Here is a 17,005-nt window from a genome sequence, read left to right on the forward strand (position 1 = left end):
CCGTTCTTGTCTGATGAAGGATTCTAGCTGCTCAACAGTCCTGGGTCTTTGATGTATGGGAACATGTTTTCCTAAAACCTACATGTACTTTTCTGTACTGATGGTGTCTTTCCTGATATGTAAGCTGCCTATGTCAGATGCACCAATGCACCCCCATACCATCAGAGAGGTCGACTTTTGAAATGTACACCGATTGCTGGACAGTTCGTCTTCTTTAGTGCAGAAGACTTGGAGTCACCCTGGTTTCAGGACAGAATTTTAAATTTAGATTCGTATGACCACAAAACAGTTTTCCACTTTACCTCAGTCCATTTTAAATGAACTCTGGACAGGGTTCACATGTGGCTTCTTCTGTGCATGATGGAGGTTTGATCAGCATTTGTGGATGGTATGGCCAACTGTGTTTACAGACAGTGATTTGTGGAAGTGTTCCTGAGCCCACGCAGTGATGTTCATAACAGAATCAGACCTGTTTTTCACGCAGTCTCGCCCAAAGATCACAGGCATCCAATACTGACTTGTCCTTTGCGTTCAGAGATTTCTCCAAATTATTTTTAGATGCATTTTTTCAGACTGGGGAACCCATGCCCATCTCAGCAACTCAGCCTCTCCAAAATATTTTTTAAATACCCAGTCCTCATATTACCTTGTTGCCAATTAAATTAGTAACAAAATGTTCTTTCAGTTGTTTCTTATACATGTTCCACTGAAGATAAATTGTGTGTTTCTGGGGTTTGCAAATCATTGCATTTTGTTTTTCTTTCCATTTTACAGTCTTAACTTCTTTGGAATCGAGGTTGTACTTTGACAACAGGCGGGTAATTAAGCCCAATCAGCCAGCAGTTGCCTGTACAAGTATGATGAGAGGATTGAGCAAAATGAAGATCACACACAGAAACAGCTGGTAAGGAGAGAGAGAGGGGGTGTATTTAATCCTTCAAAAACATTAATAAATGGATTCTTTAAGATGACTTGTAAAAAAAAAAAAAGAAAAAAGGCAAGTGTTTTGTTTGAGGCCAATTTTTTCCAGCTGCCATGACGTCAGGTAGCTTTGTCCATCACAGCACTAAACTAAAATCCTTTGTGATGTCTTGAGTGTTTTTTTTTTTGTCTTTTAATAGGCAGGCTCAAATAACAAGGAGTGCCTGTGTCATCCTCTTCTCTTTGTACAATAAACCAACCAGTTTCATACTTTCTACAGAAGCAGCAATGTTTCCGTACAACAAAATTAATGTAACAACAAAATGTAATATTTGGGAATAAATGACACACTGACCTTAATGGACTTGCTTTACTGAGTGTTTGGGTCGAAGCTGTGTGCAGTTTTATGTACTCGTGTTAAATTAATCGGAGTGATTCTTAAATCTTGAGTTACATTAATGGTCTGCAGAGTTTTAGCAGAAAAAGTCAGTTCTGTTTAATGAATGTTTTCCAAACGGCAGAGGGAATGAACTCAGACTGTTTCCTCTGCCGTGCCGTTCTGGCACATGTGAACTTTTAATGAGGATTACTGGGGGATTTCCTTCTCCGTGATAAGTTGCTACACGTCTGCAGAGCCAGTGTTTACCTTTGAAGCTGGTGCTTCTTGTTCTCTCCCTCCTCTTTTTGCATTTCTTTCCTCATTTGGTAATGTCTCGAATAGAAAAGGAAATCTTCACCCGTGTTTTTTAAAGGAGATTCTTAAGATTTCACCTTGAGATTGCCGCTTGGCAGCAGCTCAACCCTTCTCAAGCCAAAGTCCACACACCGGACTGTCATTAATCTGATCTTTACCTACAGTCTGACTTCTTGCGGTAATCTGGACAGTAGCACTCAACAATGCCCACAGTCTATCAGCCTGATCTTGCTGCCAGAACAGTTTCATTACATTAAGCGTCAACTCCACTCATCATGACCGAGTACTGACTTTTCATTATATAGTGATGCTGTTTTAGACGGACTACCAAAATGGTATGAAAGTGGAAAGCAGGAAAAGGGGACATGACATGTGCAATATGACCAAATGCAGACGCAACCATCACCACAATCATTCAGCGTCCAAATGCGTGACTACCTGGAGAGCATTTTTTGGAATTCACTCGCAGACGATCAAAGCATCAGCCCGTTCGACCTCTCAAACATCCAACGCAACACAGACTTATTTGTACTTTTATTGGACTGATTTCAAAGATCTGATTTAACTGCAAATCATTTGACATTTTCAGAGCAACGTAGTGACTTGTCCTTCAGAAAAACGATAACCAATGATATTTAACACCAGCGAGGACGTTTCATTCGTAAAGAAAGAATACAAAACCTTCCTTTCGTAGAAGAAACTGCAAAAGAAAATACCATGTAATCCAATATAATTGTGGCAGTAAAAAAAAGGAGAAAAGAAATAAAGAAAAATAGGCCAAGTGATCCATTTACATGGCTGCTTGAGCTTTTTGTGCCACTGAACATTACCCTCTGTCCTCGTCTTCACTCGCTACCATTACTGTTCGGTCTCTCAAATATCCGAGCAGCGTGCCTTTCCTCTTTGGGCCGTCGTTCGCACTCACAGCCGCGGCGTGGTGACTGCATCTACTCAAGCTTGAAATCTGAGCCCATTATGTCAACAGATGTTACAGAGAGAGGGGAGAGCAAGCGTGAGGGGAGGAAACACCACAGTGTGAGCAAAGACGGTCGATGACGGAGAACTGGTTCAAAAAAAGAATAAAGAAAAAAGGATCGTGCATACCAAAATTAAAATTGTATCTTTTACTTGTTACAGTATAAGTTTAAACGTAACTGTACTTTATTTAAAAACCTTTTAAAAACAGAAAAATCTGGGTGCGGCTTGTTTCACAGACACGTAAAACCAGCGTCTGTGTTAACTCCAGTAACAACACACCTGTCCTGTGGCCCTCGAGACAATAAGTCAGGATAAAATGCCTCTGCGTGCCACACGTGTGGTAATAAATATTGTTAAACCCTGCCATTTGAATTTATGGTTTCATACATTTTTCTGTAGCATTTCGTGCGCTCCCAGTGAGTTAAGACGAGAAATAAAAGGGGCCCCAAGCGCTGGCTGGTCGCTCGTTTCCACGATCGAACGCGCAGAAGTGGCAGAATTTTAGCTCGACGGAGTTAAGTGCTCTTGGTCTGCCAAACAGGGGGATGTTATTTTTTAAACACACCATAGCACATAAACATAAAAAGGGTATATCAAATCAGGTCATTTTTCTTTGAAGCTGTAAAAAAAAAAAAAACCAACGAAAAAAGCTATCTCAACTTTTGGTACACGTAAGCAAACAAGAGTTTATCATTTGGACTCTGGCACAGTATTTGTGAAGGCTGAACTGTGTGTCTTAGGTATAATACACTGACAACATTGAAAAGTAACAATGGCAGGTGATTATCTTACAAACGTCTGGCCCCTGACAGAAGTGCTCCTTCCCTTCCATCCCTGATGGGATCTCTGTCCCACTAACAGTGCCAGACAGCAACAACACACACTTCGCCCTTTCAAGACAGTTTCTCTCAATGTTCCCTTTAAATGCTTTCTCTGCATCACCACTTTCGTTCATTTGATCAGTTTTATAAGAGCTTCAGCAGGAACTCGTAGGTGGCGTTGATGATCCCCCAGGAGATGAGTGACCGGTGGTAGTTGAGATGGGCCCCTCTGAAAAGCCTGGCCACGCTGCCGCCCCTCTCTCTCCACACTGTCAACAACACTGTCCTGCACGGCTGGAAGGCTCCGCCCACCTGAGACTGAGCTCGGGATTTGACCACATTCAGTGGGTAAAACATAATGCCAAGACCCGCCCCCAACACCCCGCCGCACACAAAATCATTAACCAAGTGACCCGCCTTGTTAGTAGCCTTTGGCAGCAGCTCTTTAATCGGCCCCCGTAGCCCAAAGAAGAGGATGTTGCTCGGGCCGTTGCGCAGGAGGATGGGAACGAGGCCACGGTAGCACTCCCTGACGCCGTACTCGGTCAGAAGTGTCCGGAAGGTGTGGGCCGTGTTGTTGAAGCGCCCGTGGTGCCGGTGGTCTTGGAGGAGAGTCTGCACGCGCTCAAACGGCGTGAGGACGGCCTCCGCGGTTCCCGCCAAGGCCGCGGCGAAGCTTCTCGTGACGAGTACCGGCACGCCACTGCCGCCGGCATGGTCCAGTAACACCCTGGAGAAGTCCTCGTAAAGGCCGAACATGATGGCCACCGTAGTGCTTTTCTGAAGCAGCGGGGGGAGCAGGCCTCGGTAAAGGTTCCTCAGCCCATCCCTCTGGAGCTGCTGCACCGCCTCAGTAACCAACACACCGTGCAGCTGCTGACGGAAAAGCACCTTCTGAATGGGGAAGGTAATCACAATATTAGTGAAAGCCGCGATGGAACCACAGATATAGTGTTTCCCTTGAGGACCCAACTTGGTGCTCAGAACCCCAGTGGGCAGCAGGGAGGGGGCTCCTTTTGCCAGGGCAGACTGGGGTTGGGGTGTCCGGGTTGACTCTGAGTCCATGGTGCTGACAGCCATGGGAGGCTCAGAGCACAGTCTGATCCTCCAACATTATATGCGTTCTGCAAACTGCTGTAAAACAAGAGATGGAAAGAGATTACAACTCAATAACTGCTTTTATCCTCTTTCAATAAACACCGTCAATCGAGTACATTCAAAAAGCTTTGCTTATAACAGGTTATGATGGAAATATCAAAAGCTACCAAAAGCCATAGCACACTACCCCCATCGAACTGTACGTTTTGATGAATAATTTGCACGTTTTATTTCAGAGCTGTGCGACGAGACACAGGACAAAATCTTTTTTTAACCGAACAGAAATAAGAGTGCTTCAATGCTTATGCACTGGCACCCTTAGTTACTGAAAGAGCACATAAAAACAACAGAAACTTTACAAATACACATTCATTAAACTGAAACGACTCCTTGTATGTTTAGTAATATTACTGTAATTATTGTACATATTAAATATGTACTTAATATCCGTTAACCTTTCATATGAAACCCTGACTAAAGCTGATTGAACTGTTTCAACCACCCGTCTTAAACTTGTACAAACAAGCTGCTTCAACTGTCAGCTGATAAGAATCGTTGCACAACAGCCTGATAAGTGACGGCCTTAGTCATGGACAGACAGTTCAACTGCTAATACACATAAAGTCACACAAAGTACACTGTATGTGCACCAAGAACCGTGTATATAACGTGATTATTAACATTCAAATGCATTCTAGTAGTACGAAAGAAGCTAGCGGCACACTTTACTCACATGAGGAAAATAAAGGAGAAAAAGGAACACATCAGCTGCAATAAAAACAAGACCCAACCTAAATTAAAAGTATCCCACTGAATATAGCAATCGAGTAAGCTGAATTAGAACTTACTCGATTACTGTGTCAAAGACAAGGTGGTGGCAAAGCTACAATATCGTGCCAAAACGAAAACTTCCCACACGCCCTCAGGCCAGTATGACAAACCAGATTGACACGTGCCTACAGATTCTAGCAAAGTCTACAATATCTTTTTAATATAACCACTACAAGTCCCAGACATGGCTTTTTCTAATTCTCCTGGATTGGTTTGTTATAATTATATACATTATGTGACGCAAAAGAGACAAAAATATTAATTCTGAAAGGTAATGCATCTTTGTACAGACCTCCCTGCACACTGTTCCTCTGAAAAGTTTCTAAAAGTTTACATTTTTCATGCATTTAGTGCTAACACAGCCTACAAGAAGAGGTTGCCCAATCACTTGTTGCATGTTACTCTGGATAGTTAACTTTACGTAATTATTTACTTTTCGATGTTGCAGCTACATGCAGTGGTGAGGTACTTCTTCATTACACACACATTAAAAAAGGGGAATCAGGGTGTATGAAAAGAAGAAAACAACACAAATCTCGGGTCTTTTTTTACGCCCTTAGTAAGAGCTGCTTCCTTAGCTAGTGTTTGTGCAAAAAGCACAAAACATTAAAGCCAACTCGTTGAAAATAGGACACGAGACTATGAGTTTACTTCCCGTGTGAAACAGCTACAAAAAAAAACTTAAGAAACAAACAAATAAGCAAGCAAACAAGAAAAAAATAGGACTCATGCTCGGTTCGACAGCCACACAGAATGCTACTCAACCTTAGCTAGCTCGGTGCTGCCCCTGACTTGCTAACTCGATTACAGCAGCAGTCAGTTTTGTCCATTTCAGCCACATGTGAGGATTATATTTTATGTAAACCTTCCTAAAGTGACAGCAGTTGCCTAGCATGCTAAGTTAGCTTGAGCAGAACGCTTAGGTGCTGGTTGTCTACAGCTACTAAATGTGAGGACACGAAAAACCCTGAGCTTATAAACGAGGCTTTACCTGCAGCGAACATAAACCAGTTGCTGTCCTGTCCCTGGTCAGACAGAGCGAAAATTATTGTTATTATTATTTTTTTTGCAGGATATATTGGGCCAATGCTGTAGGTCGTGTCTGGAGCTCGAGCAGCAGTTGGTGACAGCCAAGCGTCGTCTGCGCCTGCGCACTGCTGCATCTCTGACAACACACAGATGAAGCTGCTACGAATTTCAAACATATTTAACATTTGCGTAATTAGTATGTTGTATTGCACGGCACGCAGAGGGAGAAGTATCTGTGAAATTTATATTTGATGGATTAGGCCTACACACGCACGGACTTTTAATGTTTTTCTTGTATTAAAGCGATTAGCTAGGTGGCTACCCTTGAACGTTAGTCGTAAAGCAGGATGTGACGTAGTGTCGCAAAGTTAGAACGTTTTGGTAAATAAAGGCTAAGCTAGTTTTGTTGGCCACTCACGGGTATTTAGGTTTTCATTTTGCTCTACGTGATTATTATAATATTTAATTGTGATATTTATGTAACATTATTGAATTACAGCGTGCTGTTAGCTGAATAGTTCTCCCAAAGATGTCAACATAAAACTAATGCCCAAAAGCTAGCTGCTAACCATGATGCTAATTGTAGCAAAACACTTGCACAGAACCGCTTTTTAATTGAGCTTTTGAGGGTTTCGCGTGTTATTGAACTGCATACTTTAAACTGCAGTCCGACCTGCTTCTCGTGTGGTAATTTTCTCGTGTGCCAAATTTAATGAATGTAAAATGTCAGCGCAAAAAGACTGCGAGTTTTTGGTCAAAAGAGCCCGAGAGTTGGTCTCTGAGGATCCCTGTGCGGCCAAAGCCTGGCTCATAACAGCTAGAACTCTTTACCCAACAGATTTCAGCATACAGGTAATATAAGATATCTGCCAAAACTGCTTAATGGAATTGGAGTTGCAGCTCTGTCGTGAATCTCTTGAAATTTTGTTCACAGTATGAGATGTACAACATTGAACGGAATGCAGAGAAGACAGCTTCAGCAGGGAGACTGCTGTATGACATGTGAGTTACAGCTTTGTGTGTCAGAGTTTTCACATCAAGTCCCCAATGTGTCGAGACTGTACAGGTTTCAGCATAAATTTTCCAATAATCTGTCGACTCTTTAGGTTCATAAACTTTCCAGATCAGCCCATAGTTTGGCGTGAGATCAGTGTGATCACAGCTGCCCTGCGCAGTGACTCTCAGGACAAACATGCACAGTTTCTTAGAGGTAAGTGGAGTTTGATGCATTAATTCACATCCCAGCTGTGCTTGCCATATGAGACGTGTTTTAGAAATTTAAAGCGCGTCTTATTGTCTTCCCCCAGGGCTTTTTGAGACATTGCCTGGTCGTGTGCAATGTGAAATGCTGTTGAAAGCCACAGAGCAATGTTTTAACACACTGGAGAAAGCAGAGATGCTGTTGCTCCTTCTGAAGCGCTTTCCAGAGTCTGTGGTCCAACATGGGGTGTGTACTCATACATTAACTCTGGTGTTTTGAGATGTGACTCCAGTATAACTCATTAAATGGTAACAATCTGCTGTATTGTCAGGTTAATTTAGGAGAGACGCTGTTGGAGGCAGAGGCATCAGAGAGTGTGGAAACACCTGTCAACTGCTTCAGGAAACTTTTTGGTCAGTGAATATTGTCCTTTCTATTAAATGTAATCATTTAAAAAAACAACCAAACAACAACTGTTCATGTGTTGTTTTTTTAATTTTATTTTTGCAGTGTGTGATGTTCTTCCTTTGGTCATAAACAACATGGACATGCGCCTGCCAACAAGCCTAATGCAGAAATATATCCTGAAAGCTGCTGAGTTCTACATCGGATATGTTACTCGTGGACCATCACCTGATGGGCAGTTACAAGGTACATCTACACTGCGCTGAAACTGCTGATTATGTTTTGTTTTTTTTTCCCCCGTCTGACCCAGTTTGATCCTTTCAAGAGTTCCACCCTCCTGCATTTCCTATTCAGCGCCTTTATGATTTTACCCAAATGTCTTTTAGGTACCCAAGACAGTGGGACTTTAAAGTCACCCGGCATTTCTCGTGGCTCTCAGCGGTATGTCATAGATGGCCTGTCGGAAAAATCCTCAGTGGTAGCAGAACCTTGGGAGAGGCTGCTTGATATCGTCACTGTGGTTGGTGCACGCTGCGAGTGGCAGGGAGACAAAGGACAGAGGTAAACTCAGTCTGCTGTCACAGTTACTGCTTTTCTTAATGTTGTTATTGTCAGAGGCAAGTCTGAAAATAAACCAAAAACCAAATGTAGCCATAAACAAGGCAATGTAGTACAGTTTTTATTCTAATTTTAGACATTAGTTTTTGAAAAGGAGTATGTTTTGTGTTTGCATGTGTTCTGCAGGAGTTACGTGGACATGTTGCTGAGAGTGAAGGAGCTGTGTCGGTACCTGCCCGGTCTGGAAGGAGAGACCAGATCCCACTGCTGCAGTCAGGTGGTCATTTGTGCAGCGCTCGTGCTCTTCCGCAGCGCCTTCCTCTACGTCTCAGCCGTACAGCCTGCACTGTTCCAGGGTCAGACTCTGTCTTTGCATGCGCCGTTCACAGTTTGTTCATGTTTTCCCCAATTCTACCATTTTTAAGCGGAAAGGTTTTTTTGTTTCTGTTTGTAGGGGTCAGTTCGATGAACTCGGGGCCGTGGATCCTGGTGGAGGATTTGAGTTCGGTATACAGGGATCTAGAGATGGATCGAGGAGCTCTGAAACATGCACATAAGAAACGCAAACTGGCTGATGGGAGAGAGAAGACGATGGTAGAAAAATGTTGTATTTCCCCAAAATGACTAAATTTCTTTGAAAACATTGCACATATACCTTTTTAAATGCACATATTAAATGACCACAATGTGTGTTATTGTATTCTTCTTTACTTTTCGTTACTTTTCCTGTGTGCATTTTCGTAGAGCTCAGACGATGAGGAAGGTTTAGGGAAAGGCCGAGGCCGACACGTTTTAGTGAACAAGATGGAGATGCCCAGCTGGTCAGAGACTCTGGAGAGTTTCCGCACAGCGAGAGAAAGTTGGGACCTCCTTCACTCCCATGATGGTCTGGAAGTTGGTAAGCGCCACTAATGTTTTTTTTTTTTTCTTACTGTTGACACCTTGATAGACTCTAGTCATATCATCACACTGTCATAAACTATCTACCACAACAATTACAAAAGCTGTAGGTACACTTTTCTGTGCCGTTCATTTTTATCTAAGTTGCTACAAATACAACATGAAATCATATTTATTCCTTTAGATGAACTTTTCTTCTTGATGTTTCTCAGAGTTTAAAAAAATCTGTGCTGTGTGGAAGACGGACAGCTGGCTGTGGTTCAGAATATTCCTCACTGACATGATTATATACCAGGTAAGGGTCACAATTTGTTTTCAGTCTTTGTGAGAAGATGCCTGTGGCCTTTTTAACTCTGCTTTTTATGATAATCAAGTGTTTGCTCAAACAGAATTCTTACTTTTATATTTTAAATCCTTATTCTACTATGATGAGTGCTCTAAAGGGGGTTATGCTGTGAGTTGTTACCATATTAATGAATGAATTATCAATAGTTGCATATCTTTCACTGAGTTACTTTCAGGTCAAAATATATAATGTTTTGATGTATTGAATAGAAAACTTAGGGAGGAAATGCTGCTAAGATTGGGATTTATAAAGAGATGGATTTTTATTTATCTAATTTGGAAGGCAGGAACAAAAATTACATACAACTCTCTGCTTGTTGCATGCATTTTTTATATATCTTTCTGCACATGTGCCTTACGAATACTGTCTGTGTGTTTCTTGTTGCAGGGCCAGTATCGCAAGGCCCTCTCCAGCCTGCATCAGATGGCTGCAGTACAGCAGCCTCAGCCTGGCCAGCAGAGCCCCTCGGGTCAGGCCGGTCTGGAGCACCACAGGGCCCTCATACAGCAGGCATCCTGCCACTACGCACTGGGAGAGTACAGGGTAAACATATGCTTTTACAGGATTTCTATTCTGAGTGCAGACCAAGCACACAGTGCATCAGGCTTTACTTCTGTACTGTTGTTTGTTTTCAGCTGTTCTTACAGGAAACAAACACACTTTTGGCAATTTTGGGAATAATATGTTATTTGCTACAAAAAGGAAACATCACATCATTTGGGCTGAAGGTGGCAGTGTTGTTTACAGCTGCAGCTGTAAACAACACTGTTGGTTAGAATTTTTGAACGCTTGGGTTAGATTAAAAAACAAAAATGGGCACTATGTCAAGCATCCAGTTCTCATGTATTTAGGCATAAATTATTTATTTTTTTCCAAAAATGGTCATTGCCATTGCCTAAAAAGGGTTTATCTTAACAAAAAGATGTTCATAAGTCGCATTACAAAAAAAAACAATCAGCTTATTTTATTGGACTGTATTATAAAAAGCCTTCCATGCAAGCATGTTATGTGTTGAACTGTGCGTGTTAAACAGATGGCCTGTGAGAAGCTGCTTGATGTCGTCAGCGGACTGCTTCCTCCAACCCAGGAGCCGATCAAATCCACAGACGATCAGGGCAGAATGAAAACCAAAACTAGGAAAGGTGCACTTTTCTGGTTCCACCCTCTGATTCTGTCATCTCAGTATTTTATACAAATCTATATTATCTTTATCGAAGATGGTATTATAATATGTTTGTACTAACTCAGTAATTTCAAAACATAGATGCTCCAGATTAAGCAATACCTGTTTTTCTTACATACAGAATATATAACTTAAAGGTTTTCTAGTATTCTATAAGTGATAGAAAGGTCTAATTAGTTTTCTTTCGTCTGAACCAGGTAATGACCTGAGATTGCTCCCCTGCACCAGCAAAGCTGTGTTACCTTTCTGTCTCCAGCTGATGCTTGCTTGCTTCAAGGTACTTTTAATAGGTCGCATCTGTGTAATTCATCAGAACGCATCAGTTCCGTCTTCGTCGGCGAACCTTTTTTGAGTGTCTTGGTTTGTTTTTCCCTCGCTCCTAGCTCCGAGCCTTCGCAGACAATCGGGACGACCTGTCTCTCGGCCACGTGGTAGTGCTCCTGCAGCATGACTGGCCGCAGGGCGAGATGCTGTTTTTGAAGGCGGTGGATAAAATCTGTCAGCAAGGCAGTTTCCAATACGAGAATTTCTTCAACTACGTCACCAGTATCCTTTTTCTTTTTCCTCGTAACCACTCGCGCGAACACAATGCAGTGGAAACCGACTGCCCATAAACCCAACTGTGCTATCACGTCCAGGGTGTTTGTTTCCGTGCGCTCATGACTCTGCTCAGACATCGACATGCTGGAGGAGTTTGCTTACCTGCGTACTCCAGAAGGGGGCCGAATCCAGCTGGAGCTGCTGCCGAACCAGGGCATGCTGATTAAGTAAGCAAACCACGGTTGAATCGTTTTTTTTTTTTTGTTTGTTTTGTTTTTTTTGCATTCGGCTTGGTAACTCTGCACTTTCCTGTTCAGTTTTCGTGTTTGTTTTGTTTTAAAGCGAACACTGCTATTTTTTGATGATCTGCATAGACTTGGTCTGTGGGGAAAATTTAGCTCCAACGTGAATGAACTGTAAACGGAGCGGGCCTTGTAAGGTCGAGGGGTATTTGGCGAAAACAAAATAACGCTGTTGTGAAACTCGGTTCGTTTGCTGTAGCAGTTAAGACTCCTGAATGAAACGTCACTGACAGAGTTGTTAAATGTTGCTGTCCCTCAGGAACCCTAGCCCCGCCCTGGGGGTGGAGTTAAACACCCTTCTGCTACAAGGGGTGCAGACAATGGACAGGTACCCCAGGCCCCTCCTTCCACAGTCCCCATCTCCTCCTCCCCCCCTCCTTCTCCCTCACACCAGTCACCCTTCCTTCATTCCCAGCTTCAAGGCTTGTCATCCCCTCCCCCCCCAGTTTTAATTTGGGCCTGTCATTTTACATCAAGAGTCAGTTGTTCTTTGATTTCCTGTTGGCGTTTGTTTTTTGAGTCATTGCTCCTTTTTTCTGTGGTCATCACTGTTGTTGTTATACGAGGCTGATGTTGGTGTTGTCGTACAGTCAATTTAGTTTTTTGCTGTTTCATGACACTTGATCTCATTTCATTTGTGGACATGTTTTTTTTTATGGTTTTGCTTTGTTATATTTAACATGTTGTTTAAACTAAATTGGCTGATTTATGTGTGGAAGGCAAAAGTAATGTGCTGCTACCATGACTGTGTCTTTGCTACATAGGTCAGATAGAGCTCACTTTTGTGAGGAAATATAGATTCGTGGTCGTGTTTATTATGTTTTTGTTCAATTCTTTTTCTTTTGCAGACACCACACAGTGACTCGAGGGATCACCAAAGGAGTGAAGGAAGATTTTCGTCTGGCCATGGAGAGGCAGGTGTCGCGTTGTGGGGAGAACCTGCTCAATGTGCTCCACCGTTTCTGCATTAACGAGAAAATAATCATCATCCAGTCCCTTCCTTGACATCTGACCGGTGGGATATAATTATTTTTATTTGTACAGTATTAATCAAGTTGGACTGAATTTTTTTTTAACTCCAAGAACTGAACACACTTTTAGTTTTCTTGTCCTTATTATATGTCATCAAACTCTTTAATGGAATAAAATCCCAAGTCTTCTTGTCTTAAAAGTGCTTGGGATGACACTGGATTTATGATGATTTTTGCTTGTTTTCAGTACTGTTTGTGTTTTGCTTTCTTTCCTGAGAGAACAATCTTGAGGTGTTAACTTACAGTAATGTGCTTTAGGCCAACGTTTCATGTTGTTTGCGAGTTGCTGTCGAGAAAAGAATCAAATGCATATTAATACTCTTTTAGTAAAGTTTGTTTTTTGCTACAGTCTTGATCAAATTGTTACTTTATGTTTTTCCATTAAATGTCAGTTGAATGGTTAAATGGTAATTTGAGATATGTGTGTTGTACAAGAATCAAATCCTTATCTGCTCATAAAGAAATCACTGGAAATTAGATGCTGTAGCTCGAAAGAAGAAAGTGTTAAAGAAGCAGCAAAAAATACACATTTGTTTTATTAGTCTCCAGAGCAACAAATGATTTTAAAGGGATAGTCTGGTCATTTTTGAAGTAATATTGTCCAGGTTTCATAAAGGGCATATCTTTGTTCAGGTTAGGCTAGCCAAATGAGGCCGCCTGAGGTTAGTCAGGCTTAAAAACAACAGACCAGTGTGAAAGTGCCGAGGTTTAATGGGAGCATTCTTATACACTGGTAAGTTGTTTTTTAAAAAGGAGTTGTTTCAAGATAGAAAAATTTATGTAAAACAGTCCCTTGTTTCACTAGTCATTAGCTTATCCTGGATGAAGACTTTTGCCCTTTTCTAAATACTCCTATGACTGATGTCACTAGCTGTTGATAACTACTTGACAACATAATTATAATGATGACCAGGCTATCCCTTTAATGCCTGGTTTCCTTTCACAAAATGCTCTAAGTGTCTATTTTTCTGTTTCCTTTCCTCTGGAAGTCTCAGTCACTCCAATGTTTGTGTATCTGCTGCATCTGGCAGGTCGGCCTGTAGGGCAGCTCTGAGGTTCGCCCAGAACAGCCGGTGTTTGCCTCTGTCCTGAGGCCATTCCAGGTAAGTGTGGCGGTTCATCATGGCCTTGAGCTGGTGGTACTTGGACGGGATCAGGTACTGGGGCAGAGGCTCGAGCAGCACCAGCACTATGTTGTCCAGACCCATAGCCAGACGTTGGTGGCTGGCAAAGTACAGCTCATAGTGGCACCATTCGCTTTTGACGAAATTTGCAGAAAGCACAAACACAGAGCGCCGGCTTTTCTCCACACAGCTGATGATGTTCTCAACGATGGTTTTTCCTGGCACAAAGTTCCTTTCGTGGTGACAGATTGTGAGCCCCCCTGCAGGACCTTCAAGGTTGAGAATGAGATGATTCTTCACCCAGTCGGCATCATGCTGGCTGTAGGACACGAAAGCATGAAACTCGACTCCCATCAGATCTTCTGGTCGAACCTGTCTCCTTCTCGCCCGGTGTTTGGCTCTGGTCCATCGCCAGATCATGCCAATGTACCAGGGAATATCAAAGCGTTGGCACAGAAAGAAAACCGTGATGATCAGCACCACTGCAGGAATCAAAATGGTGGCTACTAGAAGGCTGGTGTTGCAGGAGACCTCAGAGATCCAGAATCCTTTCAACTTGGAGTCTCTGACATCCTCTGGGTAGAAGCAATTGTAGCCATGTGGCCAACTCAGCAGTTTAATACCTGTGGGACCTACGTTATTTTCGGCCTCAATGCCAAAGCTAATGAAATCCCTCAAAGTGCAGGTGCAGGTGAACGGGTTGTGACTGGCATCCAGGAGTTTTAGGCCGGGGCAGCTTTCCATCTTGCTCAGGGAGGGGCTGTGGAGGGAGTTTGACTTCAGCAGAATCTCTATCAGTCCTGGGAAGTTATCACACGTGGGCAGATCTCGTAGCCTGTTAGCATTTAGATTCAGGGAAGCAAGGTTTTTGAGTTTCAAGATGGTTGCTGGCACCACAGAAATCTGGTTGTCCTGCAGGTCCAGTATCACCACGCCTGTTGGGAGACAATTGAAGACAGAGTCTGTCAAACCTCCAGAGGAAATGTTCAGAACCGTGATGTTCTGTGGCCACAAACACTCGGTCGAACCATCGTAAACAAAAAAGTTGACGCTAATGTCCAGCTGTTGCAGTGAAATCATGTATTTCAGACGTTTACTCAGTAACTGGAGGTTCTTCAGATTGTTTCCTCGAAGGGTCAACTTTGTTAAGTTGCTCAGAGTCTCACATTCAACAACTGTTTGACTTTCTTCTCTGGAAAAAATGGAGTCAGACATAGCACAGTACGAGAAGTCCAGCTCGAGGATAGGACTCTGTTTCTTTGGACAAGTCATGTGTATGATTGAAGTCTCTGTTATTGTGAGATGCTTTACTGGCAGGTTGATAAAAAAGTTGTACATGGTTTCCTGCACAAAGAAGAAGGACTTTACAACTCCCTCTCTGACAGTGAAGGATGTCATGTTGGACGTCTCGGTCTCTTTGGTGTCTAAAAAGGGCGGTTTGGTGATAGCGGCATCACTGGAGCTCATATGGGATATAGATGTACGCAGGGCAGCATTGACACATTCAGTTAAGTCTTTCCAGTCAATCTGAATGTTGTTGAGAAAAAGACGAGCTGTGTGGATTTCTGCGACCTCACCGAGCTGCGTGGTTAGAATGTTGTAGCCTCCTGTCAGATTCTTCAACTCTACGTCAACAAAGAGAGACAAAGCATCAGCAATCAGATGACTGAGGATTATTTCCCCTTTATTGAAGAGGATATGAAGGCTCTGAGCATGAACATCCATCAGGCTGCCTGCTTCATAATCCTGTTCCTCCTCCAGGGAAAGGGTCAAGCTTTGTAGCTTTAGCTCAGCAAGATTCCTAAAATCACCGACCCGGATGTCCTTTGCTCCAAGTGTCAGATTCTCCAGTTCTTTCAGAAAACTGAACTCCACTCCCAGTGTCATGTTCAGAAACTTGTTCCAGGCTAAGCTGAGCACCACAAGGCTTCCTGTGTGCAGCAGGTACTGCTGAGCTGACAGGTTCATCAGCCTATTGTGCGACAGATCCAGACGGTTCAAACGTGGCGTGTCCAGGAACGCGTCCGCATCGATCAGCTCCAAACCGTTCCACGACACGTTCAGGGCCCTAAGGAGGGGGACGTTTTTAAAGTCTCCTCTGTGAAGCCGGTGTATGCGGTTGCATGAGAGGTCGAGGGACTCGGCTGTTTGTGGCAGGTCTGTTGGGACGGACGACAGGTTCTTGGACGAGCGGTCTACGATGCTGTCGGGAGATGAAGCACACATCTTGAGCCCCGCGGAAACAACCGCTGCCCAGAAGACAAGAGACGGAAGCCTCATTGTTTCTCTGGATGAAGAAAAGAAGAAGGTACAGATACATTTCAGCTAACCAGAAACTCCCAGCAAACAGTAATAAAATCTAACACAACATCTCTGCTGCCATAGAGGTGTTGACTGAACTTAATGATTATTTCTCATTTTGGGACTTTGTTATGATAATTTTCTCTGAAGGAGTAATGTTCCATTCAGCTTACTTTCATATCCTGTTTAAAACTTTTTCAGCAAACAAAATGTTACGAACGTTTCAAGATCATGAGTTGTTAGAGGAACACTTTGGGTTCAGCTAAGACTGAATCAGCTGAGTGTCCAGAGCATTAATGTAAAAGTGATTTAACCAGCAGTGTCTTTCACTTGGTAACAAAGACTTATTGGTCAGTAAATGTCCTCTGATAAGTTTTTACCTTTATATGATTTTCTTGAATGCAACAAGATTAATTACATGTATTTTCCACCACTTCCTTTTTATTTTCGCGGTCATAAGTCAGATTTAATGTGAACGTAACTAAAGCTTCCTTTGAAGGTTTTTAAACTCCTTCGTTTCTGTTTGACAACTAAAAAAAAATCTAAATGTTGAAATGGTTCACATGAGCAGCTCATAAATGTCACTTCAAGATTTAAATCCAAAGAGAAAAGAGCGCACTAACCTGGTGAGGCCAGATGTTTGCCTGGATTTTTCAGCAGAAGTTTACCATTTAATGTATTTCTGATTTAGGTTTAAAGTTAACAATAAAAAAAAAAAAACAGAACTTTGAATTAAACTGCA

At 42.6% G+C, this 17,005-nt stretch overlaps 3 protein-coding genes across 6 annotated transcripts; 1 reads left to right on the plus strand and 2 right to left on the minus strand.

Moving 5' to 3' along the window:
* Nucleotides 1-489: 489 nt before the first annotated feature.
* slc25a51b (solute carrier family 25 member 51b) lies at nucleotides 490-6,488 on the minus strand. Of its 2 annotated transcripts, none has more exons than XM_017427200.3 (2): nucleotides 6,335-6,488; nucleotides 490-4,548 (listed from the first exon to the last, which is right to left on the minus strand). In XM_017427200.3, the coding sequence occupies exon 2, from the start codon at nucleotides 4,492-4,494 to the stop codon at nucleotides 3,559-3,561; it is 936 nt and encodes a 311-aa protein (XP_017282689.1). In that variant the 5' UTR covers nucleotides 4,495-4,548; nucleotides 6,335-6,488; the 3' UTR covers nucleotides 490-3,558. The 2 variants fall into 2 exon arrangements, with proteins under 2 accessions (XP_017282689.1, XP_037833261.1); XM_037977333.1 differs by lacking the exon at nucleotides 6,335-6,488 and adding an exon at nucleotides 5,246-5,389.
* A 196-nt stretch (nucleotides 6,489-6,684) lies between these two features.
* ints10 (integrator complex subunit 10) lies at nucleotides 6,685-15,148 on the plus strand. 3 transcript variants are annotated; one of them, XM_037977332.1, is made up of 19 exons: nucleotides 6,685-7,224; nucleotides 7,307-7,374; nucleotides 7,479-7,582; nucleotides 7,680-7,819; nucleotides 7,905-7,986; nucleotides 8,084-8,224; nucleotides 8,365-8,539; nucleotides 8,723-8,892; nucleotides 8,991-9,130; nucleotides 9,281-9,434; nucleotides 9,649-9,731; nucleotides 10,170-10,325; nucleotides 10,816-10,924; nucleotides 11,163-11,242; nucleotides 11,349-11,511; nucleotides 11,639-11,732; nucleotides 12,067-12,135; nucleotides 12,656-12,822; nucleotides 13,870-15,148. In XM_037977332.1, the coding sequence occupies exons 1-18, from the start codon at nucleotides 7,096-7,098 to the stop codon at nucleotides 12,810-12,812; spliced, it is 2,214 nt and encodes a 737-aa protein (XP_037833260.1). In that variant the 5' UTR covers nucleotides 6,685-7,095; the 3' UTR covers nucleotides 12,813-12,822; nucleotides 13,870-15,148. The 3 variants fall into 3 exon arrangements, with proteins under 3 accessions (XP_037833260.1, XP_017282599.1, XP_017282600.1); XM_017427110.3 differs by lacking the exon at nucleotides 13,870-15,148 and having other exon boundaries at nucleotides 12,656-13,243; XM_017427111.3 differs by lacking the exons at nucleotides 12,067-12,135; nucleotides 13,870-15,148 and having other exon boundaries at nucleotides 12,656-13,243.
* tlr1 (toll-like receptor 1) lies at nucleotides 13,421-16,419 on the minus strand. Its single transcript, XM_017427119.3, has one exon. It carries the CDS (start codon nucleotides 16,240-16,242, stop codon nucleotides 13,834-13,836), a length of 2,409 nt encoding a protein of 802 aa, XP_017282608.1. The 5' UTR covers nucleotides 16,243-16,419; the 3' UTR covers nucleotides 13,421-13,833.
* Between the last annotated feature and the right edge of the window lie 586 nt (nucleotides 16,420-17,005).

Source organism: Kryptolebias marmoratus, linkage group LG9 (assembly GCF_001649575.2).
Source record: "Kryptolebias marmoratus isolate JLee-2015 linkage group LG9, ASM164957v2, whole genome shotgun sequence".
Taxonomy (NCBI): Eukaryota; Metazoa; Chordata; class Actinopteri; order Cyprinodontiformes; family Rivulidae; genus Kryptolebias; species Kryptolebias marmoratus.